The sequence below is a fragment of the Phoenix dactylifera genome, chromosome 14 (genome assembly GCF_009389715.1).
Source record: "Phoenix dactylifera cultivar Barhee BC4 chromosome 14, palm_55x_up_171113_PBpolish2nd_filt_p, whole genome shotgun sequence".
Taxonomy (NCBI): Eukaryota; Viridiplantae; Streptophyta; class Magnoliopsida; order Arecales; family Arecaceae; genus Phoenix; species Phoenix dactylifera.
Genome location: NC_052405.1, coordinates 8,719,921 through 8,747,448, shown reverse-complemented (window position 1 = coordinate 8,747,448; position 27,528 = coordinate 8,719,921). Strand labels below are relative to the sequence as shown.

Sequence of the window (27,528 nt, the reverse complement as noted above, 5' to 3'; positions counted from 1 at the left end):
AGATCATATGCCACACGATCCGCTTCTGGGCCGCCCTTCTCCCATCTTCCTGGAAGCTTCCGAAACGGCGGCCACGTCATCATGTGACCATGTGTCGCTCCCCGCCAAGTCACCTCCACGTGGCGGCTCATGAACCCCCACGAGACGGTTTCGTGTAATAGCCATATAAATAAAAAGACGAGTTTTTTTTTGGGTTACAAAAAGACGATTTCTTTCAAAACGGAAGGGAGAGGCGAGCGAGCGAGCGAGAGCGGAGAGCATATATAAAGTCGAAAACGAGCGCTCCTCCCAAAAGGATCGACTCCTCTAAAAAACAGGACCGCGTCGGGGGTTTTCTTCCCTCCCAGCGCCGTCTCCATCCCCGCCTTCTCTAATGCTACGAAGGTAACCATCTCGTCTTTCTCCTATCGATTTCCGCTCTGTTTCCATACGATTCGCCGCTCCGAGAGTTCTCGCCTCTTCACGGTAGGAACCGCCGTAGCTCGCGCGAATTCTAGGTCAAATTCAGTTCCTTTCGTGCCAACATTGGTATCTGGTTTTCTATCTAAGATTTATCTTCTTTTTGTATTTCTTTGGATTGGTAGTGGAGTTTGCTGTGTTCTAGTGGGTTCGTTGTTCAAAAAGCTCTTCGTTGTGTCTTTGTTGATGGGAATCTTGTGAAGTTTGTGCTCATGCCTATCTTCTTTTAACTTTTGAGATATCTATTTGGTCACGTTCTTGGTTTTCGCTGTTTCTTGTAATTTTTTTTGCTTTGTTTGGAGGGTAGAACATTAATTTTTGAAGTGAAAATGGAAAAGAGAAGCTGGAACATATTGCATTGTCTTGAAAACTGCTATCTAGGGTTTCTTGTTAGATGTTTTCTTTGGTCACTTTTGCTGATTATACTTGAATCTATTGCTGCGGATGTAGTTGACTGCGGATGATCTTCTCTTTGTAATGCAGCTTTGCATTCGGCAATTGATTGGCCTTTGGTTTAGTGGTTGGGAAATTTGGTTCTAGGGTTTTGTTCTACATAAAGTTCTTAGTCCTCTGGTGACTCCCTTGCCGTACAATGTGTGTTTGGGACTCCCGTATGAATTGACACTCAACTATTCCTAAATCGACGAGAAAGAATAAATTGCATCTGAGTTTTTTTTTCCGGTTTTCTATATTTGATGGCTCAATTATAGGACTATCCTTTGTTTTGTTTGGATTTAATTTCACAAAAATCTAAATGAATTGGGAAAGCATGTTTAATGAATTTGTATTGCAGGTACTGAAGCTTTTGGTGGCAAGAGTTTTTGCAGTGGATATTTTCATTAAAGCCCGGTATCGTTAAAGCTGTCTGGAATTTGCTATGCCTCTGTACAAAAGGAAGCCCTTTTACCTGGCAGAGCCACCACAAGATATGGATCCGAACGAGCTTGTTTTCCAAGTTCGTTTTACAAAGGAGGTATTTCGGGATTATCAGTATCCTCTTCTACAATGCTTTCTTAGCTGATCAACATGAATGGTCTTTATTTCTTCAATCCTTTGATGCAATCATCAGTAGCTAATGTCATTTGTATTTTAAATTAGATTAGACTAAGGGCCTATTTGGATTTCCGGCAGGAATATCCTGCTGGAATCGATCCTGTTTGCCCACCCAGCTCGGTGTCTTCTAAAGGCTCGCCAAAGTCCTAGCCTAGATCCTAACCTGTAGGCCTGTTGGTCTGCAGGAGAAAAAAAAAGCCCATGTAGATCTTTTTTTCCTTCCCACATGATTCAGGCTGTGGGTGTTAGGTTGATATAGGCCATGTTCAAATGGACTTCCCAGTCTACGAATCCAGCAGGAAATTCTGCCCAAATCCTGTTGGATTACCCAAACACATCCTAAATGGTAATGAATCATGCTTTTTGTTATAAACATCAGTGTTGCTTGTAGCTGATGACTATTTTCCTCTGCTTATCTCCTTAACCTGTATTTAGAGAGTACTTGAAGAGATTGAATTTTTATCGCCAAAGAGTTTGGACATGTAAAGTTACTGGGAAAACTAATTTAACTTATGAAGAAGCTTTGGTCTCAGAGCGTCGTGCAACGGAGAAGGTTCAACAATTCCCTAAGGAATTAGTGGCTCCTGTTCTTCATCTGATCCAATACAGTAAGAACTAGACTACTCAGGCATTAGTATCTATCTACTTGTTTCTTTGTTAATTTGCCTTTGTAGTTCTACTCATTTCCTTTGGTTAAAACTAGCAATATATCTTATTTGCACCCTTTGGAATTTGAAATATGATGCTTATTTTTTTCTCCTGTATTTCGCTTTATGATGCACTATTGGATTTATGCTATCATACTCTACTTCCTGCATAATTGTTCCATTCATTGTCCATACATGGGATATCATGCATCAGGTTTATCTCATGCATTAATTGATGTCATGTTGTTCCTATGCTGTTGGTCATTTTCTGTTCTACCACAAATCAGCATGGACAATATATAAAGATATTGTAGTTTTTAATTTATATTTTTGTCCCCATTTGTGTCTTAGAAATCAAGGGTGGTATGCAAGGTATGAGAGCTATCCATAAGTTTGTCATTCTTTGACTTCTTAATTTCATGCTTGGTTGTTTAAGGCATAGACACCGTTTTGTTCTTGGATTTCTATTATGCAGTGGAGGATTCAAAAAGGTTGTTTTAAAATGCCGAAGTTTTATGACTCGTGCAAAGATTGTCATAAGTCACAAAGTATGATAGATGGGTTGCATTCCCTTGTCACCGCATTTTCTGGGAAGTCATTGAGTTTTTCATACAACTTAGAAACATATAAAGGTGGATGTCAGCTCCTTTTGTAGTTAAGTGATTTAAAGTTGGAGGGCAAAAAGGGTTTATCCTTGCATATGATACAAGGAAGTCTGGCTTGTGCTGTTGATTGGCTTCTAACCTTCTATATTACACCTGGGCTTCTTTGATTTTCTCTATATTTGTTTTTATCTCCCCTTTAATATGTTCTTAATGTTTTCTTTTTCTTGTTGAATGTTTTTATTCTTTTCTAATTTAATAACATACATATTACTTATGAAAAAAGACATTCTCTGTAGCGTGTAATCTCTGGCCTAGCGTGTAATCTCTGTAGCCTACCATACGGAACCTGTCCTTCAAGATTTAATTAAGAGGCAGCGTGTGAGAACATATGCAGTACACTTGATGTTCAATATTAGGTTTCATAGTTCCAGATGAGTAGACTAACAAAAATAATTTATTGCTTTCACAGAACCACGGTTTCTTCTCTCCACATAATACTCATGCTTCTGGTCCTTTTTGGCACAATATGACATTAGAGATGAGAATATGGAGTATTGAAGACTATTACTAGAAAACATCATGTGAGCATGAACATGAGCAAAAAACTAATGACATGAGATGCTCATTTCGAGATGCATATAATTAACTGCACCCAATCTCAAAGAACAAATGTATAGCATAGAATGCCAAGTAAGTTATTACCTAGCTACTAAGGTATCACAGTTTTATATTTGACATTCAAAGCATTAGCTGTTTGTGCAACTTGATCTTAGGATATTTTGATGTGGAAGTGGGCTTAAATTCAGAAGAGGGAGAGGATGCACAACCTTAAAAGCTGGATTAAGAGCTAGTGCAGTTAGCACATTTTGGTGTCAACAAGGAAGTGGTCCTTGGCTGCCTGCAAAATATTAGGATGTGGTGCCACTTAGAAAGTGCCTATATGCAATCATATTAATTATTAGATAACATATAAGTTCCACTTCTTTTTTAACTAAACTTGGTCTTTTATCGTAGGAGAGAGAAAACTATAAATAACACCAAGGATTCAAGTCCCGGCGGGATGTCTCGTGGGACACTAGGATGGGGTACCATCTTATGTGTCGGGACAAGACCATCCTGTCATCGTCCCAATATCCCGATTTGCATGTCTTGGGACATCCTCTATCCCAAGTGTCGAGATGGGGCGGGATGGTGGTACATCCCGTTCCATGGAAAAACCGGGACAACCCCATCCAATGGGATTTAAAACCTTGAATAGCACAACAGTAAGAGTAGACTTGATAGTTAGTGGGTGCAATGTATGTGCTTGGTCAGAAAAGGGGTTGGAAACACAAGAATGGCTACATGATTAGGATTAAGATTTTAAATTCTAGTTTGTAACATATCATACATGTAAAGAAAATTTATCACATAATAATCATCATTACTTAAGCCTTTAGTTGTGTTTTCCATCTAATGTCATATTATGTATATGAGAAGTTGATATGGGTTTGTTTTGTATAAATTTATAACAATGAACAATAATCAAAATACAGACAACATTGTTGCATGCTTGGATAGTGGTGGCCATGGGTCGGGAATATGATCTTCCATGTCTAAGCCCCAAGAGACGATAACAATAATGACAGTTAACCCTCTTTCTAACCAAATGAGGCTGACTATGAAGCCACTCTAGGTTGTGGTGCCAACTTGAAGTTAACATCTCCATAAAGATAGAAACAAGAGATGCGTAGAGGAGGAAATATATAGTTCTTAGCTAAGATTGGTTGGTTACAGGAAAGCTATGGCTGTGGGGCATGGATCAGCAGGCTGTGGTGAATATGTACCGTGGTGCTGTGCATACCACCCATCGTACACTGGTGATCGATTCACCCAAAGCACTGAGGCGTACCAATCTGCAAATTGAGTGAGCTCCCCCTGTAATGATGTCTTGTTGGTGTTGGTAAAAGAACAAACATTTCATTTAGTTTCTTACTCTACCTTAAAAGAGGGAAAGGAGTCGATCTGGGAGGAGGTATAAGTGGAAAGTGGGAAAAGAAAACTCACATTGTGTAAGCAAATTATGCAAGTTTCAAAAGCTTGGTTTTGGTTTCAGTTTTGATTGGCTTGCCCAAAGAGTTTTGACAATTTCAAAAGATTCGGTAGTCTTAACACAAAAACAATGAAAAATAAGGAACTTTTTGAAAAATAGAATAAAAAAACATCAAAAAAAATAAATAGATATCATTGAAGATATATTTGTATTGTTGAGACCTTTGGATGGATTGCCCTCGGCGGTGTCACTATGAAATGGTCATTTTTTTTATAAAATAAAGAAGATAGTAATTATGTATCATTTCATTTTGGAGTGAAATGTATAATATATTGCTTTATGAGATTCTAAAACATGACGATCTAAATGTTCATAAGATTTTTAAGTTTCAGAATAACAAAATTCGTAATGAATTATCTGTAAATATCTCATACGGACAATATCAGAAAGTTTTTTGTTCTCAGAACTTGGGAAGCTTAATTTCAATTTTGCCAAATGTTTTTTAAGATTTGGAAGAATGAATAATTTGCAAAAGATCTGCATAGGTTGTTATGTTATATTATAGATGTGTCGTCGCATAAATTGTCATAAATTGCTCCATTAGTCAGCTGAAAAAGGGCCTAGGCATATTCAATATTCCACTTGGTTCATAACTGTATAACAAACACTTGAGCCAATATTTTAGAATGTGATCTTTATATACTGGAATAAATATGATGATTTGTTATGCATGGTTTAGTTTTGCTTTCTTGTATGAGAAATTTTAAATGTACAAAGTTTTTTTTTTATAAATTTTAAGATATCGAATTGTTATCCTTTAACTTCTTTAATATTGGTTTTTTATGGTACCAAAAAAACCCTTCTTTAGTATAGTTTTTGGATATCAAAGTTGAGCATGTGGCCTCTAATGTCTCCCAAGGATAATCAATGCTGGCCTCTTGAAGTGAAAGTCCATAATTTATCATTATCTATGACATTTAAATTGACTAGAAACCAAATATTACTGTTTTAGAGATCTTTTACATGTGCATCAAATTGATACAAAATAGGTAGTTTTTATGGTATGATGCCGTGTTTTAATTTGATTTATAATCTAAAGGCATCCAAATCAGTTATATTCTGATCTGTATATATTCTAAGATGTTTAGATCAATTTCAATGGGTCAGATTATATTGTCTATGAAGCACTTTTGCTTGCTAGCCAGATTGCTTCCACCATTCATTTTGTGCCTGAGTTGATACATAGGCAAGAGACCTCCTAAACAAATGATTTTATTTTCAAGGCATTTTAGCATCATAGATCATAATCAACCTTGTTGCTTTCACTTTGAGAGGGTCATCAGTGATTTTCATTTGACTTGGTGTAAAATTGAGAAGGTAAGAGTGGAGTCCAAAAAATGGACATGAGAAAACAACAGTTTGGCATTTTAAAAAAAAATGAAGGTTTCATGCTGAAGAGATCCTTCTTCTGCGTTTACAAGTTGGCTTGCATAAGGTTATGTTCATCATACCTCAAATGCCTTTCGTTGTATCCTGTTATGGATTTTTTTTTTTTTCCTGCCTATTGAATCAGTGAAACTGATTTTTTGCAAAATGTGCTTTTGTTCCATTTCTTGTAATTTCATCAGCGGCGCTATTGGTTTTGCAGGTACTCTCAGTTTAAAAGATCTTGTCAATGAAGTTTACACTATGTTACAAGAACGTATGTTTGAAGGCTTAGAATTGCATGGGAGGAAGGAGCAGTCTGTATGTGCATGCAAAATCTTGAAGATTTTAGATAATGGAGACACCACATTATACAAAGTGGGTTGGGTTGATAAAGCTAGGAAAGTAACTGACACTTCAATAGTCAAGGCTGGTGAACTGATACGGAAGAAGCCACCATTTAGTAGGAATGTACTGAAAGCATTTATTAGAGAATCAACTTCAAAGAGTGCCCCATGGGTGGTTCATGAAAACCTTGCGAAGAAGCATGGGATTTCCACTGAACTTCTTGAAGAGTTGAAGGACAGATTTATTGTTCAAAATGGCAAAGTACACAAAAAAGCAGGAAGAAACAATGTTATGGTAATATTCTATCCTGATCCCCCTGCTTGTTGAGTTGCATATATAGTATTTCTAAAATTCATATCATCTTCAGGATGTCAAAGATAACAAAATCAACAAGAAAAGGAAAGAGATAGAAAATGAAAATTTGGAAGGCATGGGTACGATCAAGAAAAAATTAAAGAAAGGTACATGGAAGAAACTTTAATTTGTTATCTACAAACTAAATTTTGCTCCCATTCTTGAACTTGCTAAGGTCTATTTGTTTAGTTCCTTAAATTTTATTCTTTTCAGTTTTCAGGTTTAAATATCTTGAAAACAATATTTTCATGCCACTTGTTTACATGTTCCCTAAATTTGCAGAGGAAGAGAAGCCGGAAGAAAAACCAGTTAAATACCCAATTGATGACCTCTTAGTGCAGCCTGCTGCAGATGATCCTGTTTTCACAGATCGCCCTACTCTGTCTATGGATTTTCATGTGCCTATGGATTGTGTTGGGGACCTTCTTATGGTTTGGGATTTTTGCTCTTCTTTTAGTAGGTTGTTGCATCTTTGGCCATTTTCTCTGGAAGATTTTGAAAATGCACTCTGCCACAAGGACAGTGATCTTATGCTCCTTGTGGAATTGCATTCTGCAATTTTCCGCTTGCTTATTAAGGATGAAAGTGACTATTTCATGGCTGTACAGAGCAAAAGAAGGAAATCAAAGGTGAATTTATTTATTTTACTCTTTTTCGGAATCATGATATTTATAATAAAATGTTTAATCTGTGGAGTGTCTGTCTTTATATCTAGCTAGCAGATTTATCCTTTAGATTCCAAGTGTTAGCTGACTTTTTTACCCATTTCCTCAGATTACGTTAGCCAACTGGGCTGAATACTTATGTGACTTCTTGGAGATGGAAGGTAGAGCTGAATTGTCAAGTCACGTGGCGACTATAAAACGGGGGCATTATGGTCTTCTTGACATTAATGTGAAACTGGAAATTCTCCGTGAATTGGTTTTAGAGGCTCTCACAACCGATGCTATTAGAGAGAAATTAGATGACTGCATTGAACAGCAGCAGGCACTTGCAGCTACTAGAAGGGAGCAACTTAGAAAGAAGAAAAAAGAGCAGCATCTGAAAAAGGAAGAGACTGACAATAAACAAATGGATCGGGGACATGTTCTGGAGAATGGCAAAGAAAACTCACATAATTCTGTTTCACAGCAAGGAACTGAGAAGGTTATTTCATCTAAGAAAAACCACATTTCAGAAAATGGGTATGCAAATCCTTATCTTTACCCAATTAGAATTAGTTAACAATTATCCTATGCAGTATTACATATTGCTGGGGCATGTAATTTTCCATGTCGATGGTCGTTCATGGTAAGTGTGATGTCACAAACTCTAGGGAAATTGCAAATAAGCCAAGGATGGATGATGGAGGTGGCGCTGAGAGACTAAAGCATTTATCTGCTACCAAGGATGCTATGAAGGGACAGAGAAGAGGGAAGGACAAAGACAAAGAAGCTTGGGAGAAGAAACCTGGAGAATACAAGGTACTTATATAATCTCTCTCTGTGTGTGCGCGCGCGCGTGCTCGTGCGCATGACATGACTGCATGCACGTGCATGGTTGTCCCCCCATGGTCTTGCTTTTTTCTCTGTTGACAGTTTAAAATACCTGCAACACAGGAGCAGCACCTTGAAAGGGAGATAGAGAAATTGTCCATACGCACTAGTTCATTAGGAAAAGATAGAAACTACAACAGGTATTGGTTTTTCCGGCATGAAGGAAGACTTTTTGTTGAAAGTTCAGACCATAAGCAGTGGGGCTACTACAGTACCAAGGAAGAGGTGATTCATTCAATGCTCATGTGCCATAATTTTTTTCTAAAATCTTCTTAATGCCTTGTATGATGCTAATCTACATATTTTAAATATAATCAGCTTGATGCATTGATGGGCTCATTAAATCCAAAAGGTGAGAGGGAGAGAGCCCTGCAAAGGCAGTTGGAGAAGTACTATCTCAGGATAAGGTATATCTGATTCTTATTCTTATTCTGCATCTTCTCAAATATATGTTAAGATTTGCTAGTTATGTACTCCAATGTTTCATATCTTTGTTCCTCTTCTGGATGAATTTTTTAGGCATCTTCAACAGTGTCACTAATGATATGTTTATTTAATTTCTAGGAAAGCAAATTTCTAGGAAAGCAACTCATGGGAATGCATGTATAACAAAATCATTTATGCTTAATTTTGTAAGAAATAAATCATAAATTTATTTATCAAATGGATTTATGTCATGTTCTCATGGAGTCAAAGTTAAAAATTTCACCTTTTAAACGAAATCCTAAGGTGCTGCATCCTCCCCCTATATTCTTTCATGTTCCTTTCCTTAAACCACACAGAGTTATTAGGAAAGAATTTAACAGCTACATCGTTAACGGAAGAGTTGGGAATATCAGGATTTGTGCAAAGAGATGCTTAGCTTATCTTCTGTGGACTGCTATTGCCTAAAAGCTAGTATTGAATTTTTTAGGACGTGTTAAGCCTTTTGAGGTGTGCAAAGATGCAACGGATTTCACTGTTTATGGATGTTTGTGGAAGAAGAACCGTAGATTGCCAATGAGAACTGAGAGATACCTGATACTGGGTAATACTTCATTGTTAGGGAGAATGATATGTTCAGATGGTGTTAGTTTGAAGGCATAATGACACTTTACTGAACCTAAAGCAAGGGCAAAGATATGTTGTAGTTCTTTGGAGAGAGAATATATTTTTGAAGCAATCATGGAGAAAGGAATCTTTTGTCCAACCCTATTTTGCATTTGATTATTGCCAAATAAGGTTATTCACATGGATCACACAAAAGAATATGTGAATGCACTTGTCTTGTATGCTAAGCGAGGGTGGACAGCGTAATCTATCTATGTTCCTTGCAAGTCATCCACAGAGAATTTGTCTCGATGGACCTTAATTTGGACACAAATATTGGAGATTATGATTTAACCATGGTGCTGGTGGACTAGTTCTTCAGATAGGTTCTTTAATCATCATGCCTACCAGTTGCCTTGTGAGGAAGCCACATGCCTCTTCATTAGGCATGAGAATTATGCAATCTCGAGGAGTATCATATTTGATAAGGATCTGAGTTCATTGGTTGGTCTAACAAAAGGTCATTAACCTCCTGGGGGAAAGTTGCTCATTTTTATTCTTTATTTTTTTCCTCCATGCAACAAGGGCATTAATGCAATGGGTGCAGGAGGTTCTCATAACACAACAGTTTTGCTCTGTCAAGCTTCATCTGTGCCTAGCTACTCAAACTTCTGGGCCACGTGTAATATGGGAGATTGTATTAAAGGTTTCCAGAATTAAACAAAGCTTTCTTTTTCTTTGTTGTAAGGTTCCCCTGTTTATTCTTGAAAATAAAGTGCAGGATTTGTGGAGTTCCTCCATTGGACTCTGATGAAGATGTGTAATTATTGCCACTAGATCTGACTCTCCCTCTTAATGGGGGTGGATGTTGAATCTCTTCTATGCAAACCAGTGCAATTGTTCAAGTCCTTTCTACTTCAAGGAAATAAGAATTTTCTATCATCTTCCACTTTTCTTTTTGTTGTCTTAAGCAATTTGCATGGCATTGCACTAGTCATCAGGGGGAAGGTCACAGAGGGTAGTAAGCTAACTTGTCTATGTAGTTGAAATTCACTAGGCTAAGAAAAGCGAAATGAATTTGTGACACTCAACCACTGACATTTGAAGGCCAGAGAGCCCCAGTGGTAAATCAGCCAGTTGCATTGCTCAGAAATTTGCATCCTGGTTAGTGGTTTCATGTTCAAAGAAAGGAAAAGGGTGCATTTCCAACTCTTATCATGGATTTAGGAGCCTTAGTTGCCATTCACTAATCTCCTGATTGATAAATAAATGATATGTAACACAAACATGGGATCGGATTATTATTCTTTTTTTGGCTCATGATGAATTAAGTCACGATGCAATGCAATCTGGAGGGGACTCCAGAATTATAGGGTTTTTTTTTCATTTCTGCAGAAGTCAAGCTTGATTGAACCTTGTAACTCTGTTTTTTTTTCTTTTTTTTTCCTTTTCCTTTCTTTTTTAGTAGAAGGAAATTGAACCTTGTGAAACCAAGTTGCAAGATAAATTACCTCTGTGTGGATTATTTTTTGCTGACTACCTACATGTGCAAAATGCATGTCCAATTGATTGTTTCCTATGTTTCATTCCCATAAAATGTGTCTATTGGCACCATGGCATTGTAGCTGTACAGTGTCTCGGAATCACTATATTTTTTATACATTTTATTCCCAATCTGGGAACCTATTATCAGACTTAATTGTAAACTGTTGGTATCACCTTACCATTTCTTTATCAAACTATGCACATCTCAAGCTGTGATCTTTCATCTTGTCTTGATGTATTTTATTATACAGTACGGCGTTACAGAAGAGATCAAAAGATGTTGCCCAAAAAATCCTGCTTGAGGAAGCTGTGCTCAGGCGGTCTACACGTGTTCGAGCCCAACCGAGGGATAGCCCTGCTATGGCATTCCTCAGGTATGTCAACAAGTGGAAGGAGAACTGAAATACCAAATGATTAAATTGGCAATTTCTGTTACTGCCATATCCCTTAAATGATATGTGGATGATGGGCCTTCTGTCTCAAGGTACGGGAGCTGATTTTAATCTCTGATGACATATCTGAAATTTCCCCATGTTGCCTTCGCATCTAATCAAAGACAGGTTCTTCTCAGGCCTTGGTACAGAAGCAAAGAAATCAAAAACTGATGTTTCATCGGCCTCAAGACTTACATCATGTGATCCGAGCCTTCCAGCTCATCCCATTTTTGAATTGCCTTGTTACAAATTATAAAGTTTCATGACATGGTTGTTATCAAGCAATTAATTGTAATTCTATTTTTCTGGTCAGGCTGATTTAATCTATCTGGAGTATATCCAACTATATGTATCATGGTCATATTAACAGCCTGCGGTTAATGCATAATTTGCTTTTCTAGGTAGTAAAAGGTCAAGGCTCTTTTATTATCTTATGGAAGGATTTCGTTGTGTCACACACAGAAGAGGGGGGAAGAGAGAGAGAGAGAGGGGCTATGTTATGGGCTTGGGCCAATGTTAAGATGACATTTGTTGGGACCATCATCCACGTATGCAACTCTTACTGAAGTAATTTTGTATCTTTTGCAGGCACTATTATAATTAGGTTTTTTTGGGCCCGCAAATTGCATACAGAAAACAATTGTAATCCTTCGATTTCCATATTAACTTCAAAAACCGCACACCTGCGCGCAACTCCAAGTCTTGCAAGGAATTAGAGTGGTCCCTCCTAATCATGGCCATATACATGTACCGCATGAAATTCCACTTAACAATTGCCAACCTTGGAAATAGGCTTCTCTCATTCAATCCTAAATCCCAACTCCAATCTCGCTAGGAATAAAATCCCATGACGATTTCCCCTACTACTGGTAGCAAGGTCATCATAGCTGCCGTAATGGTTTGCCTATCCCACCACGTATCCGCATTCATAACCAAGAACTTGGAATGACGTCCATCCCGTAGGAACACGTGGCCGGCACTAAATCCACTCAAAAAAAAAAAACTTCCATCCAAAAGCATAAGATCTAAGAGCACGGGAGGGCTAAGGAGGCCTTCAGATTTCTCTGTCCAACCATCATCTTCTCCTCCTTGTCCCCCCACCCAAAAAAAAGAGAAAAAAAAAAAGAAAAAAAAAAAATCTTCTGCTTGTGTTCTCAAAATCATCAGGCCACCATTCCTCTCGAAAGAGGTGGTCTCCAATGGCCTGCACCTCCCAGTCCATAATATCTGCCAGCACCTGCGTGTTTCCCTCCAAGAGGATTCTAAGAGACTCCCCGAGGATTGTCAAGTGGAACACGAGGCTCTTTACTGTGAACGCTTCCACCGGCTCAGACGAATCTGACTGCAATGTCGAAGAGTGTGCTCCGGATAAGGAGGTTGCTTTAATTCTTCGTTACTTGAACTCATCTAATCATTCTTCTGGTTCTTTCCTTTTCATTCGGAGGAAAAAAACATTGGGGGGTTCTTAGAATACTTTATATGAACTCATGTTATGTTGCTTGCCTTGAAATTTGCCGTCGTTAATTTGTTTACTTTAATGCTATTATCAAATAGGATTTGAACGCAAGTCTTATAAACGAAAGTATGCTTTTTCCACAGTGGGTCCTGGCAGTTTCTACCAGAAATTTTTATTTTTCTAGGAAGACGTTGGTGAGTTTCAGGCTTTATCGTAACATGGTCCATTTTGTGTCAATTCTAAGTCCTTATTTGTCTTTGTCTTACCAAAGTTAGATTCTTTATGCTTGTTTTTTTTTTTTTTTTTATTTTGATGGGTTCTTCTATTATGTTTCCTTTGAATCACGTGCTATTGTGCTCCTCTCTTCTTTTAGTTTCTCTGATGTTGTGAAGAGTCTAAAATCATGTGGTTCTACATTTAGATATCATGTTACAGAAATGTTTGTGGTATTGTCTTCTCGGATATACATCGTCGCCATATACAACATCGATGTCTCTAAATCCTTGTTGGTTGAGTTACATATGAAATCACATATACTGAGATTAAAGTCGATCTGATCATAAACATCCTTATAGTTTTCACTCCTCCGTTCTTCAAGAAAAAGAAAGAAAGAAAGAAAGAAAGAATATTAATTATACAAGTTATGAGCTATCAATTTCATGTCCCACGTTATCAGTAATAATTGCTTGTTTCCACTGCTTCTCAAACCTGACACTTTGCAAATGCCTTTGCTTCAAAGCTGCAACATTCAGTTTGTCATGTTAACCTCAGCCCTTCCAATTGTGAAAGACAGCTACTGGCCTTTTCTTCGCAGTTTGCATAATTTGATTGTCAATACCTGTCCATGTTGCTGGCTCTTGATATTTGATACAAATAATTATTTCAACAGAAGGTGCTAGTATAAGGCAAAAAAGCACAGCTTGAAACTGTAGTGCCAGAATACAGATTTGTACACATCGGTTGGCACTGTGGGACATCTTTGTTCCAAATTGACAGCAAAATTCGTTGCACTATTACAGTATTTCTAACAAAATGTTGCTTCTGAGCATTCATGTCACGGTTTTTCTTCTTTTTTTTTTCATTTTCCTAACTGATTGATGTATATTCTCTTCTTTTGATTACTGCCAAAGTATTAGAAGAGATGAGTTGTAAGCAGTTTTCACTTTCATTGTTTTACTGCATTGTCATGTACTAGATTGTCAAGTCTCTGTTTGCTGCTTAAACCAAATGTTCTTTTTTTAAATTTCTGCTTAATTCCCTATCAGTACTGCACATCTTTTAAAGTTGCATGTTCTCAAGTAATAGCAACTTCTTAGATGTTGTGCTTTGCTAGCAGTTATTATATTTTAAAAAATTAGATGAAATCAGAGATACCATATTGCAAGGTTGCTCCAATACAACATAGCTGAAAAATGACTTCTATAAGATTTGCAGGTTGGAAAGGTCAGCATGGAATGGTTAGCTGGGGAAAAAACAAAGGTAGTCGGGACTTTCCCTCCTCGGAAACAGGGTTGGACTGGTTATGTTGAGAAAGATACGGCTGGACAAACAAATATATACTCAGTTGAGGTACATGTTTAGTTTGTCATTTGCTCCACCATGGCTTCCAAAATTTATGAATTTTTTTTGGGTACCATAGATCTTCAAAGTCCTTCTGAATTGTGGATTTCACAGTGGAAATTGGGTTCATAATCTTTACCATATGCCTTTACTAGTTATGGAAATTTCGTCATAAATATCGGAACTAGTCCTGGATAAATCAGGAAATACAATATGAAGCCCTTCAGAGTTGGTTGGTTCTTTAGTTTCGGAGTAGACTCTAACTAATTCAGTCATTTTGGTACACAAGCCTTGAAATTATCATGAGTCTTTAAAATCAGCAGCTGAGTACATAGGGTAACAGACCCTGTACCTCTAGGTCATTAGTTCTTTCATAATAGAAATGCAAATTGTCCCGTTAATCTTATATCTTATAAAACTGCTTTGTAAAAAAAAGATCAGTTCGTGCCTTTTTATTTATGATGTTTTCACATGAAGTAAAAAAATAATGTGATCTCATTGAATTTATCCACAAAATCATAGTCATTACAAGCAATAAGTAACAAATTATGGATGGAGACTGATATATTGCAACACATTGTTGTGACAATTTTTTCTTTTTAGAGCATAACCTAAGTCGAATATTTGAGTTGCTTCTCCCACCTGTCGACAGCATATTATATCGATTGATTTAACAAACGCCATGTTCTCCAGCCCTCAGTTTACGTGGCGGAGAGTGCAATAAGCTCAGGGAGTGCAGGCAGATCAGCAGAGGGAGCTGAGAATACTGCAGCCATTTTTGCTGGCTTGGCCCTTGTATCGATTGCTGCAGCCTCTTCCATTCTTCTCCAGGTTGGTAAGAACCAACCACAAGTTCAGAGCATAGACTACTCTGGGCCACCTCTAAGTTACTACATCAACAAATTCAAGCCAGTCAGTATTGTTGAAGCTTCAGTCCCCGCCGAAACTTCTCCCAATTTAGAAGCCTCAGTGCCTTCTGAATCTTCGAGTTATTTGACCATGGAAGCTTTGGTCCCCCCCTGAACCTCAAGTTGCTTCAAGTATGCAATCATAAAGCAATTCTAATGTGTGTGAAGTTCCAAGACGAGCAAAAGGAACATGCAGGCTTTCCAACTGCAAGTATTAGCAATGTTTCTTGAGCATTGCCTCAGCCTAAATTGCTGAGAATTTAATTACAACGAATTTTGTAGCACTAAATTGTATTTGAGATATGGTTTGGCATACACGAGACCAAATCTGTGATTAATGCAAGTGCTTTCATATAATTCATCTTCTACCAGCCTGCCTTCTTCATTGTTCTTGTGATGAACATAATAACACACTCGACCTATTTGCAGTGTTGGAAACCTTTGAAAGAATTTATGCTGAGCAAAACCATATTTCTTGGAACCACAGCAGTTCCTTCAAGGAGTTGATTCAGAATGAAATGTGGAATTATGAAGAACGATGGTTAGTTTTAGGGCTTTCTGATTTTATTCAGGAACACAGATATCAGGGAAGGAACTGGTTTGTGAATTTAACATTTCGACCTTGGATTTTATTTCAACTTCCCAGTTGTTTCAGTCATTAAATTTTCACATATGAAATTTAAGTCGCGGCTTTAAATATTTATATTATTCTGCTGTTAAATTCGTCAGAAAAGTTTTTCAAGACCAGGGCCCAAGATCTGGCTACTTTCCTGGTCCAACCTGAACCTGTTCCAGCTCGAGTACCACCGGTTGAAGTCTACTAGATCTCAATATCCTTGACTTGAATTTTCTCCAGCCTGGTCTAATCTGGGAAAGTTTGCTCAGAGCTGTAAGCGAAAGATTTTCGCCAAGAGGTCACGAGTTACCCGATACAACAGCCATGGTTGGATCAACGGTGTCAGCAGCAACTATAACAGTTCTTCTGCAGCGAACATGGTTACAGTTCTCTTACCAGCCGCATTGGTTTTGTGTTACAGCCAGGAGAAAAATCTCCCCTGGAGCAGGCTTCCCATCTCAATGCAAAAATGGATCAAGGATGACCAATAAATTGCACCAGTCTGAAAAGCATCAGAAAGCTAAGAGGGCTAGGCCTTGGTCCAGTCATATGGTCAACGAAATCTATGCCTACCATGGCTAGGAAACTCTCCTCAAGTCCATGCTCAACTCAATCCAATACAGAATGCAAGCAAATTGAAGATCAAGACATATTTGATAGATCGATAAATGAACCAGCACAAGAAATGCATACTAAATGTCCAAACTAGTATACAGGAGTCAAATGTAGTAGTATTAAACCCGGGGGAAAATCTGGGCATTTCCACTGCAGTTATGAACTTCCAGCAATGCAGTCGAAAATTTCCAAGCCTCTCTTCGACAAAGCAATCAAAACTGCTTCAGCTTGGTGCTGAAATTTTTGACATCTATTTGTCACCTGATGAAAAGCATTTGACCTCACAACTTTGAACCTAAGGAGTGAAGATCAACAGACACATTTCATAGAAATGTACATACAGGATAACGGGTTACCAATACCAGTAAATGCAGCCAAAACTGCAAGAGTCACAGACTATCGATAGTCGACTATCCGACAATATCAAAAACAGGAGGATGACTGCGAGCCACTATTGCCACTCTTCTGCACTTCAAACCTATGCATGCAGTTGGTACTCTGAGACTGCAGATATGAGGCAGGCTCAAGACTGTATTATGTATATTCCCTACAGTGACAATGAATAGAGAACCAATAAATGGGAGGCGATCTTCTGCAACCAAAGGAGCTGAGTTTGAGAAGAAAAGAAGGCAGACACATAACAAAGAGTTCCTTTGGTTTCACTCATCTCTGACAGAGCCAGTGTCAACAAGCCTTCGGAACTGCGCTGCAAGTTCCTGATAAAATTGAACATTTGATGGCTGTACCCTACTGACTCCAATCCTAAAGTGTGCCATTGATACTTCAGAAATCTCCAGATTCTCCTGATGAAATTCAAATACATCAACAAATGTATTAGAACAAGAACGGCTAATGGTGCTCCAAGTAATAGCGTCAAGTGGTAAATGAACTAAAGATGCACTTCAAGAATATCATTGGATCAACATTTGCCAGTGAAGGGAAAAAAAAAGAAGCAGATTATAAGTTTGTCATGCTCGTTGAGTAGGATCAATGGTAAGTAACATGAAAGCATAATGAATGCATTTAAAGGAAAATAATATTGACATAGATAGAAATCTAAAATCACAGTGTAAAATGAGAGTCTTGGCAAGATTCACAATAAGTAAACAAAGAAGTCAATTGCGAACTAAGAGAGTTCGCCAGGTGGAAGTGATTGATGTACATTAATTTAAGTGCTCAGAAAACATAATGTACGGAAAAACAAAGAAAATGAGATGGTTTGGTCAAGTTTAATAAACCCCAAAAAGAAAACATTAGATGGGTAGCAATGATCTGTGCTGACAGATCACCCTGGCTTTCCTTTTCCTGGAACTGGGCTTTATGGCCTGGATATTATCAGGCAAAAGGATATAGCGAAGACTTGTGTTAACTGTAAATAGATGACAAAATAAAATTTGTATATTCAGACCTAAATATGCAACAAAACTGACTGGTTATGGATTTATGGTGATAATCTTGATCCTTAAAAAATCATATCCACTGATATGGCAGTTTCCAATTATGTGCCTTGTAGTTCAACATGAATATTTTCCCCTATTCTCCGCTCAAATGAATGCAAATGTTTTTCCTCTCAGTAATCTCTGTTTAGTACTTACAGCCAGTTTGTCAGAATAGATATTTTAGCAACAAATTAATGCTTTTTGTGTTCCCAAATGTTTCACAAAAATAATAGTTGAATAAGTAAATCAACATACTTCAAGCGCAGCAATAGCTGCTTCCCTGCATATCAGTTTTATATCTGCCCCAGTATATCCTTCAGTAAGATTAGCAAGGTCTTTTGCGTTGACATCAGGACTACAAGGCATGTTACGCATATGAATTCGGAATATATCTTCACGATCACTCTCATCTGGTGGCTGGACATCCAACAGTCTGTCAAAGCGTCCTGTTCAAACCATTATTTATTAGCTGGGCCATAGAAATAATTTTCAGATATTCTAGTAAAGAAACAAACACAAAAAGTGAAAATGGTGAGGTTATGGATTCAATGGCAGCAAACACGAACAAGAAAACAAGTAGAAAAGCCAGATTAATGATAAATTCATGGTAGAACCTGGTCTTAGAAGGGCATGATCAATCTTGTCGGGGCGATTAGTAGCTGCAATAACTGTAACACCAATTCTTTGGTCCAAACCTGTATTTGACATGGTTAGCTAGGAATACAAAATGCAATCAAGTCCAAACACAACAATGAATGTTAATGAGATAATTTCAAACTTGAAGATACTACATTTCAAATAAAATATCTTACAGATGATAATGTAGGGAAATTAAAAAGAGTTCCTTCTAGTGTACAATTGCATGGCAAAGTCCATGCTGTTAAACAGAGAACACTGATATTACTGCTTGATCATCTTTTCTCAAAAAATGGTTGAGGTGGGGGCCGGGGGTTTGCTAGATAGGAACTCTTTTTTCCAGAGGAACATAGCAGTGGAAACTTTATTTAATAGTGTGTCTGCTGAAGGGCACAGAGCATATTGAGGTCCATTTTGTTTTACAGGCACCTTTCAAATGCTCTTCTGATCAGTTAAATATTTTGACAATACCGCTTCATGAATAATCAAGGCATCAACATTAACAAAACAATTCAGTCCAGAAGAGACAGCATATACAGATGAAGCACTTTAGATGGTTGCTAGACTTGACTTAAAACAACATATTCTAAGATATTACTGAAATAAGATTCATTATACATACCATCCATTTCCACGAGCAACTGGCTCAGGACCCTGTCAGCAACAGATGTCCCATCATTTTCCTGCCCACGTGTCACTGCAAGGCCATCTATTTCATCAAAGAATATAATTGCTGGAGAGTTAACTCTCGCCTTTGCAAATAAAGATCTCACTGCCTTCTCAGATTCCCCAACCCATTTGCTGAAAAGTTCAGGGCCTTTGACTGCAAGAAAGTTCAATTTTGCTTCAGAAGCTACTGCTCGGGCCATCAAGGTCTTACTACAGCCTGGCGGGCCAATCATCAATAAACCCCTTGGAGGACGAATTCCTATGCGTCTAAATGCATCTGGACATATTTGTGGCCACTGGACTGCTTCAATCAACTGCTTCTTAACCTTAGCTTGACCACCTACATCTTCCCAACGTACCTTTGGAAGCTCAAGCATTACCTGATGATGAAAAAGCATGATGCTATTTTGCGCATTTCGAGCATGCAAAAAAAAGTAAACAAACATTGGGCATATGAGTGTGGTTGAATGAATATGCTAACACATGCACAAGTGTTTAATTATCCATAGAAGAATGAGTGTGTAAAAGTGTTCGTAACCATTGCAAACCATCAGTCTTCATGGAGTGAAAATCATGGAAACAGCAATCTGGATTATGGCCATCTCTGGATGTGTTTTTATTGTACCATACAATATATTTGGGCTACAACAGGCACTATCAAGATGGTGTGTGAGTGCTTTCAAGTTAGTCTTCCAATTGGAAGGATCGGCTCAATTATCCATCAGTCTCAGATAAATTTTCATACAAGTAGATTGGCCAGATGTGAGACTATGTTCTCAACCAAGAGACAAAATAAATCAGGGTTCACATTATATGTATCGACATTATTAACGCATAGGACATAGGACAGTAGAAGTAGAGTGCAGATCCTCAATGGCCTTCATCGACTGGACTTCCAGGGAGCCACAAGGTGATTGGCCCACAGGGTGAAGATGGGACAATGGATGCAGGACCATGGACGGTCCAGGTAAGGATGATATGAAGGCCCCACCACCAGAACCAGCACCACATGGCCCTTGCCATCTGGACCAATGCGAGGAACCAACTGGAACCAGTAGTGCACAGATACAAGTCTAGAATAAGTAAAACAAAATAAATTACCTCACGCATGGCACTGGGCCTCACTTTCATCATGGCCTTTTCAAAATCTTCAGCCATCACTTTAAGCAGTATATCTTCTTCCACTTCATGAGGTCTGTAAGATCCATGTTGAGAAATGACACAACATTCTAGTGTCCCTTGGGAACCAACAGTAGAAATAGGCCTTGATGACACACTCAGCTCTGACAGTGATGATGACAACAAACTCACCTGATCCAGAGATGCTCCATCCTCATCTTTGCAAATATCAGAGCCTTGAATACCAGCTACATCTCCATCAGGTTCACAAAATGTTTTCTTAGATTGCTTGCATAGACCTTTTAGCTTAATGTGGCGGCGAAGAGCAGTCATTGCAGCCTCATTGCAAAGGGCAGCTAAATCAGCACCTACAAATCCATGTGTAGCCAAAGCCAGAGACTCAATTTCTGTGCTGCTAAGGGAGTGATCCATCTCACTTAAAAGGGTACGAAGTATATCTGATCTCTGTTCTGGAGATGGCACTCCTGGAGTAGGTCAAAAAAGCAAAATATAAGAATAATGAATACTCATCAATCAAACTCGATCTGAACAGAACACAAACATGTTGTGTTTCATTAAAGTTAGTTACCAACATCATGTATGATGCTGCAGACTACTTTTGTTGGTTAGTCAAAGATAACATGACAATTTAGAGTGTATAAATATCTTAAGATTAGTTTTCTAAAGCAAAGATGCGGAATATGCGAAAGAAGAATATGTTTATACATCTTTTTGAAGGAAAAATTGCAAAGGATACACTAGATAATTCTAAAATAATTTTAAACTTTCCCAGATTGACATTAATAATGTATGCATCTCAAACCGATCAGAAAAATAAATGTGCTAGAGTTTTCCTTTCATAACATGTTTAATTCTTATTAATACCCAAACTTGTCAAAAGGTTAAATATGTTTGATTCTTATAATACATGATATACCAAAAATCCCCTTGGGTACACTTTTTTTTTTTATTTCTAACAAACATTGATAAAGAACAAAATATTGTACAATAGTAAATGAAAGCACAAATTAACACCATTATTAGTTCATTAAACGAACATTTAAAAAACACGCTTCTGAAAATTTGGATCTAATATGCATAAATTCAATTGCTACAAATTAAGACACATGAACGAGTGACAACCCAGCTTGATGGATTTCTACTGGTGATTTATACAGAAAGTACATAAACCATCAAAAAAGGACCAATACCGTATGTTACATAACATACTGCTGATAGTGCCATCTTAAACACGAGTCCTTGGTCATTGAACAAAAACTCTTCAATATGTTTAGTTTAACAATATCCTCTCAAAATCTATTTAAAATATTTTTTGTATAGTAATTTATAGATAAATGCCCTATTCATTAATATGACCTATATTTGACAGTCTCTGGCTATTCACCAGCACCTCGTTTGGTTCTTTCCAACTTTACAAACTCTTGCCAATTAAGTGATGTAGCTCTATTTACCTCCAGACTTTAAAACAAAACATCTGCTATGAGCCTGTGACCCTTTCATGAAACCACCAACATAGACAAAAAAAAAATGCTCACCTATATTGCCACTAAAAGGATGAAATTCGAAGTCAACTAACAAGAAACAATCAAAATCTCCAGATTCAGTTCTTCAATTGTCTTATTAATTATTTTTAAAAAAAACGAACACCAAAACACGAACCTGAACAACATTAAGTTAATGCATTGCTTTCTCTTTTTTTATGTTTGTTGTTGTGATGCAGACCATGCATATTGGTGCATAGATGCTCTTATCTTTCAAAGCATGAATTATAGAAATTATAGGAGAATACCTATTTCAATTTCTCGATCCAATCTTCCAGGTCGCCTCAAAGCAGGATCGATACTGTCAGGCCGATTTGTAGCAGCAATTACAAGAATGCGATCACCACTATTTATCTCATCCATCAATTTCAGTAGTGTTGCAACCATTCGGAGAGATAATTCTTCGCCCCCATATTTTCGTGCTGGAGCAATGGCATCCAATTCATCAATAAAAACCTTGAAAACAACAAAGCTATTAATAATGCATACACAAGATAAGTAGACCCTGGCTTGCCAATACAATGAAAGTCTCTCAACAAGTGAATCATAGTAAAATACATATCACATATCACACAGTTTAAATACTAAAACAAAAGGTCATGCACATTATTTAAGCAAAGCCAACGACTTCAACAACCACAAGTGCATAGTACAGAATGACAAGATCACAAATATAATGAGAAACATTAGCAAAGTATGAGATGTTGTCATGCTGAGGCAATCTTAAGTAGTGAAGAAATTTATGTGGATCGGTACCAGGTAACTTAAATAGCTAACACTGCATGGATGGAATAATGAAGTGATTCCACTAACCAGAAGCAATAGTCAACATGTATGCTTACGCTGGGCTGCCAGTCACACATATTTTCCATTGATAATGAGTGTATGATACATGAAGACACACAAAATATTGCATACAATTCATAATGCAACATTTGCATGTAACCTCTCTCAAACTCTCTTCATGGAACTTGTATCTTAAATCCTTTTTTAAGGTGGCTGTCCTCATCTTTCATCATCACACTAATGAATCTGCTGCATCAAGCTCAGAGTTCTAAGTTTTCTATTCTATCCATTTTTTTAAGAGAAACTAGTTGAATTAACAGTCTGTTGTATCCAACCTAGCTTGATAGCTAAATGCTACAAATGATATCTTTTGCAAATTCAAAAGAAAATATGTTCAAGAGTGAATGACTTTAAAAATAAAAGACAAATTCAAAAGGCAAAAATAAGAAGGCAAACAAAATCCATTCGACACAAGGCAATTATGCCTGAAAAATAGACAGTCCTTTTAATAAACAACTCGTAGACTTTGTATGAAATATACAACCACAGACAGCAATCTCAGTTTACTATCTAAACATCCATATTCCTTTTCTGGTTCATTTAATTAATATTTCTGCAACAACCTATCTTTGATAGCCACATATTATATAGAAAAATAATAAAGCAGATAGAAATGGTCTAAAAATATATCAGCAAATTTATGGACCAGGGAAACAAATAAGAACACAAGACAGCATTGTGAACTGAGAAGAAGTAATCTAACCACAGCAGGGGCGGCTCGCCTAGCTGAATCAAAAACTTCATGCAGAGCTTGCTCACTTTCTCCATAGTACTGACTGATGATTTCAGGCCCATTGATACAGAATAGGCTAGCACCAGCATTATGAGCACAAGATGATGCCAAAGATGTTTTTCCTGTGCCAGGTGGACCATAAAGAAGAACACCTTTGTACCTATTATATAACACAACAATAATAATTAACCCAAAAGTATTAACAAAACAAAAGGAAGAGATATTTCTTCAATGTTAAACAATCTATCTCGAAGAGGAAGTAAACCATGGTCACACCTTATTAAGGCAAATGTTCTTAGTCACCAATAGTGTCAAGGAATGAAGATTGAATGTTTATACATCATATACAACCTACCATAACCTATGAAAGTGCAACAAAATATAAGTGTCAGCAAGATCTTCAAGTCCATTTGACAAATGACAGGTAGAAAATGGCCACAAAATTTGTTGGGCTCCTAGAAGTCCATTATGTAGAAGGCTAACTTGAAAATATTAATACATGAAGAGTATATATACTTTGACCTCGAAGCTTACATTCAAACCCCATATTAATTTTTACCTATCGTGATATTATAAATATCGGGTCATCCTTAGATAATGAGTTTTTATTTTTCGGTGAATACCATGCATCAGAATGAGAATCCTGTGTTTTTGCTCCCCATCCCTTCCTCAAATGCCACCCTCTGCTGACTAATGTTAAGAAGAGATGTGAAGAATATTCACTAGAGGAAAAGTTTATGAAGATTGCAAATTGAAGTTCAAAACTGATATGAAAGTTATTGACCCTATAAAGTTCATTGTCTAGACTCCCGAAGAGAAGTGAAAGTCTCCTATTTCTTTTTCTTTTCCTTTCGAGCTTCTCCTAAGAGTCAAGTGATTCAAGCATATATCATAATCAACATTTAAGTAGCATATTATAGTACAAGTTTTTCTTTCAGAGTGGTGCAGCTAATTTGAGCAGCTCATGCGCCAATACCATGCAGCCTACAAATTGACAAACATGCAGCTACAATTCCAAATCCAATTAGCCTTTCATGAATGATCACTTACATTAGATCTTCTAAACCATGGATATCCTCAAAATTATTTCCATAAGGATCTCATTCAGCAAAAATCTTAATAACTAAGGGGCATGTGCAGATAAACATTCAAAAGGTAAGATTTTCTCAACTTCATTCCACTCTACCAATGAAGGCCAGCAGAGTTAAAAAAAGATCAAATAGTGCAATATCTAGAAAGAGGCCAATATAAAGGATGAATTGAGACTACCTTGGCAAAGCATCCTTGTCCGCCAAGGAGAATAGAATGGTTTCTTTCAGAGCTGCAAATTCTTTAGATAAGCCACCCAATCTTGGGACATCAGCAGTATTATCACAGTTTGCTTTGTATTTGATTTTCTCTGCTGGCAGTTCTACTTTATCTGTGGTTCCCACATCTAACATGGAATCTGAAAAATGGACTTTCGTTCCCGAGTCCACTAGGAAAGCAGCTTGCACTTGTTCTAAAGAATTAAGAATTTGAATCTCATGAGGCAACAATTTATAATTTTCAGAAGTTAAATCTTGATTAGAGCAGCATGCTGATAACTTATCCAAACCATGCACCAAGAAAACCCACATCTGTCCACATAGTGGAACAGTTGCAAAGTTCCCCTTGAGCAAATGGCGTCCATAAAGCCACCGGGCAGCATAAATCTGCAGCAGTTCATTAACTCCTTCATCTGCTAGTACCAACCGTGCAGCAGAGACATCCAAGCATGTAGAAGAATCTGTACTTAGTACACAGTCATGTGGTTTTCTCGAGTGCATTGGAGAGGCAACAGGAGAAGAAAGCTTTGATTGACGGGATGAAGGAGTCTTAGGTGATGCAACGTTCCAATTTCCAATTGGCACTGATTTGGTTGGAGAATCACTGATAGATAACCCTTTGCCACAACTAATATGTCCAGGCTTTGGAGGAACCAAATCTAGGTAAAGATCCTTGCACTTGCACAGGTAGAGCTGAGGAGTATTGTCAGTCCTGTTTAGGTTGTTAGACATGTTTTCAATAGGGCAGACAAACACCGCTCTGCCCGTAGCAGGAAAGCCCATGGTGCATGAAAGACCCCATGACAGCCTTACTCCATTCTTGAGAACCTAGATTAAGACATGAACCCCAATACAAAGTAGAGTTTTGGAACCAGAAAGGGCTTCTTTAACATAATATTTTCTCCAAAGAGCTATGTGTTAGTTGAAAATTGGATAAACAGAAGGTACAATCACAAGCCATCTCAGTGTAAAATTAGTGATAAGAGCAAGGACCCTATTGTGCAACATGAGAGGATCATATCTAAAGAACCAGGTACCTATTAATCATTCAAGATGTAGTCATACCTTGCGTGAAGGGAGAACGTTTGCAATTGCAAAGTAGCTTCCTAGTCCATCAGTCAAGCGATCACTAACATCAAACCCAAAATGTCTAGCACAGTCCTCAGCCAAAGTATCAAGTGGAAAGTTATCCAAAGGTTTTTTGCCCGACGCAGCAAGAGATACCTGTAATGGTGAAAAAGAATAAAAGGAACCAAGAACTTCAAAGCTAAAATCGCCAAGACTCGTCCAACTGTACTAACCAGTTGTTAGTAAAAAGAAAAGAATTCAAATAACAATGCAACCACAGTGCAATTTATTCTCCAAAGTGCTTAACTTGTCTTCAGCTAAAAGGAAATGAGGAAATTAACAGAAGTAGCCTAGATACTGGCAAATAAACAGTGAATAGATTCGCGTGGACTGAAAAATAAGTATTATCTCCGTAAATTTCTTTAAATTCAAGAAAACTCCCCTGCCTATTGATTGGTTCTACAGAAAATAAAAACAAAAACTTTAAATTTAAATCTAATCACTCAATCCAACATGAACTCATCTTGGTGTCCAATCTCATTCATGAAAGCGTCAAAGAACATATTTATGCAAAAAGATTGTCCCTTTCCTTTAACAAGCGAGAAAGGCCTAAACCTTGGAGCAAAAGCGAACCCAGAGTATGATTCTAAATATGAATTCAGACTCGCGCGATTGGATGATGATGATGATAAATCCAGTTCTTTCACATAAAAAATCCAGATAAAAAAGTAGTAACTACTAAGGCTAAAGCAATGTGGGAGTACCGAAACGAGGGAGCCGGGGACGAAAGAGGAGGAGACCATGGCGGTCTCGGAGAGCCAAACGGTAGCACGGGCTCCCTTGGAGCAAGACGACTCCGTCTCGGAGATCCTCCCACAGAAGGCGGCATCGGAGATGAGGCCCGGGAACTTGGCGGAGGCGTCGGAGAGGAGGCGGCGGTGAAGGGCTTCGTCGTCGCCGGCCTCCGACGGTTCCCGGCCGGGGGTCGCCGGCGAATTGGGGAGGGGACCGCGGTCGGCGGCTGTTGGAGGAGGTCTGGAGGATTTCCGCGCCTTCGAAGGCATGGCGGCGTTCGGAAGCTCGAGACTCGGAGAAGACGGGAGGCGGCTCCGGTTCTTGACTCGCGAGTGCTGCGTCACGTGCCCTCCATATGTTCATGGTCCAGCCTTTAAGATTCATCACTAGTCCAAAAGGTACTACTGGAGCGACTCGTTACATAACTAGCCATCCAGTCCGTAGCTCCATTAGCTTCATAAAAAATATGCTTAATCTGAAAGCCTTAGATTCATCTTTGGAGTAGGAATTTCACCCAAAAAAATTAAATAAATTGATAGCCTGTTTCGGTACATACTTATTTTTCTAATACATAATATACATAGATATAAACATATACAAAAATAATATAACTATATGTAGGAAAAATATAACTGTGTAAAAATAATTTATAATTGTATGAAAAAAAAAGAGTAGATGCATAATGGTTAAAAAACTATATATTAAAATTTAGTAAAAAAATCTTAAATTCTTA

At 37.8% G+C, this 27,528-nt stretch overlaps 3 protein-coding genes across 5 annotated transcripts; 2 read left to right on the top strand and 1 right to left on the bottom strand.

The window, feature by feature from the left end:
* The first annotated feature begins 256 nt into the window (after positions 1-256).
* On the top strand, positions 257-12,577 carry LOC103704822 (DDT domain-containing protein DDB_G0282237-like). 3 transcript variants are annotated; one of them, XM_008788276.4, is made up of 12 exons: positions 257-384; positions 1,253-1,449; positions 1,948-2,120; positions 6,445-6,863; positions 6,937-7,030; positions 7,206-7,552; positions 7,698-8,107; positions 8,239-8,386; positions 8,522-8,683; positions 8,777-8,865; positions 11,284-11,516; positions 11,604-12,577. In XM_008788276.4, the coding sequence occupies exons 2-11, from the start codon at positions 1,337-1,339 to the stop codon at positions 11,432-11,434; spliced, it is 2,106 nt and encodes a 701-aa protein (XP_008786498.1). In that variant the 5' UTR covers positions 257-384; positions 1,253-1,336; the 3' UTR covers positions 11,435-11,516; positions 11,604-12,577. The 3 variants fall into 3 exon arrangements, with proteins under 3 accessions (XP_008786498.1, XP_026659542.1, XP_026659541.1); XM_026803740.2 differs by lacking the exon at positions 257-384 and having other exon boundaries at positions 1,355-1,432; positions 2,046-2,120; XM_026803741.2 differs by lacking the exons at positions 257-384; positions 1,948-2,120 and having other exon boundaries at positions 1,307-1,432.
* LOC103704823 (protein MAINTENANCE OF PSII UNDER HIGH LIGHT 1) lies at positions 12,495-15,758 on the top strand. Its single transcript, XM_008788277.4, has 3 exons — positions 12,495-12,842; positions 14,357-14,491; positions 15,176-15,758. Exons 1-3 carry the CDS (start codon positions 12,666-12,668, stop codon positions 15,503-15,505), a joined length of 642 nt encoding a protein of 213 aa, XP_008786499.1. The 5' UTR covers positions 12,495-12,665; the 3' UTR covers positions 15,506-15,758.
* An 883-nt stretch (positions 15,759-16,641) lies between these two features.
* LOC103704824 (calmodulin-interacting protein 111) lies at positions 16,642-27,156 on the bottom strand. The gene is made up of 10 exons (XM_008788278.4): positions 26,765-27,156; positions 25,998-26,156; positions 24,895-25,760; positions 23,596-23,785; positions 22,295-22,502; positions 20,467-20,969; positions 19,319-19,745; positions 18,675-18,755; positions 18,316-18,506; positions 16,642-17,424 (listed from the first exon to the last, which is right to left on the bottom strand). Exons 1-10 carry the CDS (start codon positions 27,062-27,064, stop codon positions 17,281-17,283), a joined length of 3,069 nt encoding a protein of 1,022 aa, XP_008786500.1. The 5' UTR covers positions 27,065-27,156; the 3' UTR covers positions 16,642-17,280.
* Between the last annotated feature and the right edge of the window lie 372 nt (positions 27,157-27,528).

Excerpts from the sequence above, each read along its gene's own strand:
- LOC103704822 (XM_008788276.4), top strand. The coding sequence starts at position 1,337 with ATGCCTCTGTACAAAAGGAAGCCCTTTTACCTGGCAGAGCCACCACAA. Across the intron at positions 6,864-6,936 it reads CAGGAAGAAACAATGTTATG|GATGTCAAAGATAACAAAAT; the intron begins GTAATATTCTAT and ends TATCATCTTCAG. Across the intron at positions 7,031-7,205 it reads CAAGAAAAAATTAAAGAAAG|AGGAAGAGAAGCCGGAAGAA; the intron begins GTACATGGAAGA and ends CTAAATTTGCAG.
- LOC103704823 (XM_008788277.4), top strand. The coding sequence starts at position 12,666 with ATGGCCTGCACCTCCCAGTCCATAATATCTGCCAGCACCTGCGTGTTT. Across the intron at positions 12,843-14,356 it reads AGTGTGCTCCGGATAAGGAG|GTTGGAAAGGTCAGCATGGA; the intron begins GTTGCTTTAATT and ends TAAGATTTGCAG. Across the intron at positions 14,492-15,175 it reads CAAATATATACTCAGTTGAG|CCCTCAGTTTACGTGGCGGA; the intron begins GTACATGTTTAG and ends CATGTTCTCCAG.
- LOC103704824 (XM_008788278.4), bottom strand. The coding sequence starts at position 27,064 with ATGCCTTCGAAGGCGCGGAAATCCTCCAGACCTCCTCCAACAGCCGCC. Across the intron at positions 23,786-24,894 it reads GACAAGGATGCTTTGCCAAG|GTACAAAGGTGTTCTTCTTT; the intron begins GTAGTCTCAATT and ends GTTATATAATAG. Across the intron at positions 22,503-23,595 it reads GGCGAGCCGCCCCTGCTGTG|GTTTTTATTGATGAATTGGA; the intron begins GTTAGATTACTT and ends GTTGTTTTCAAG.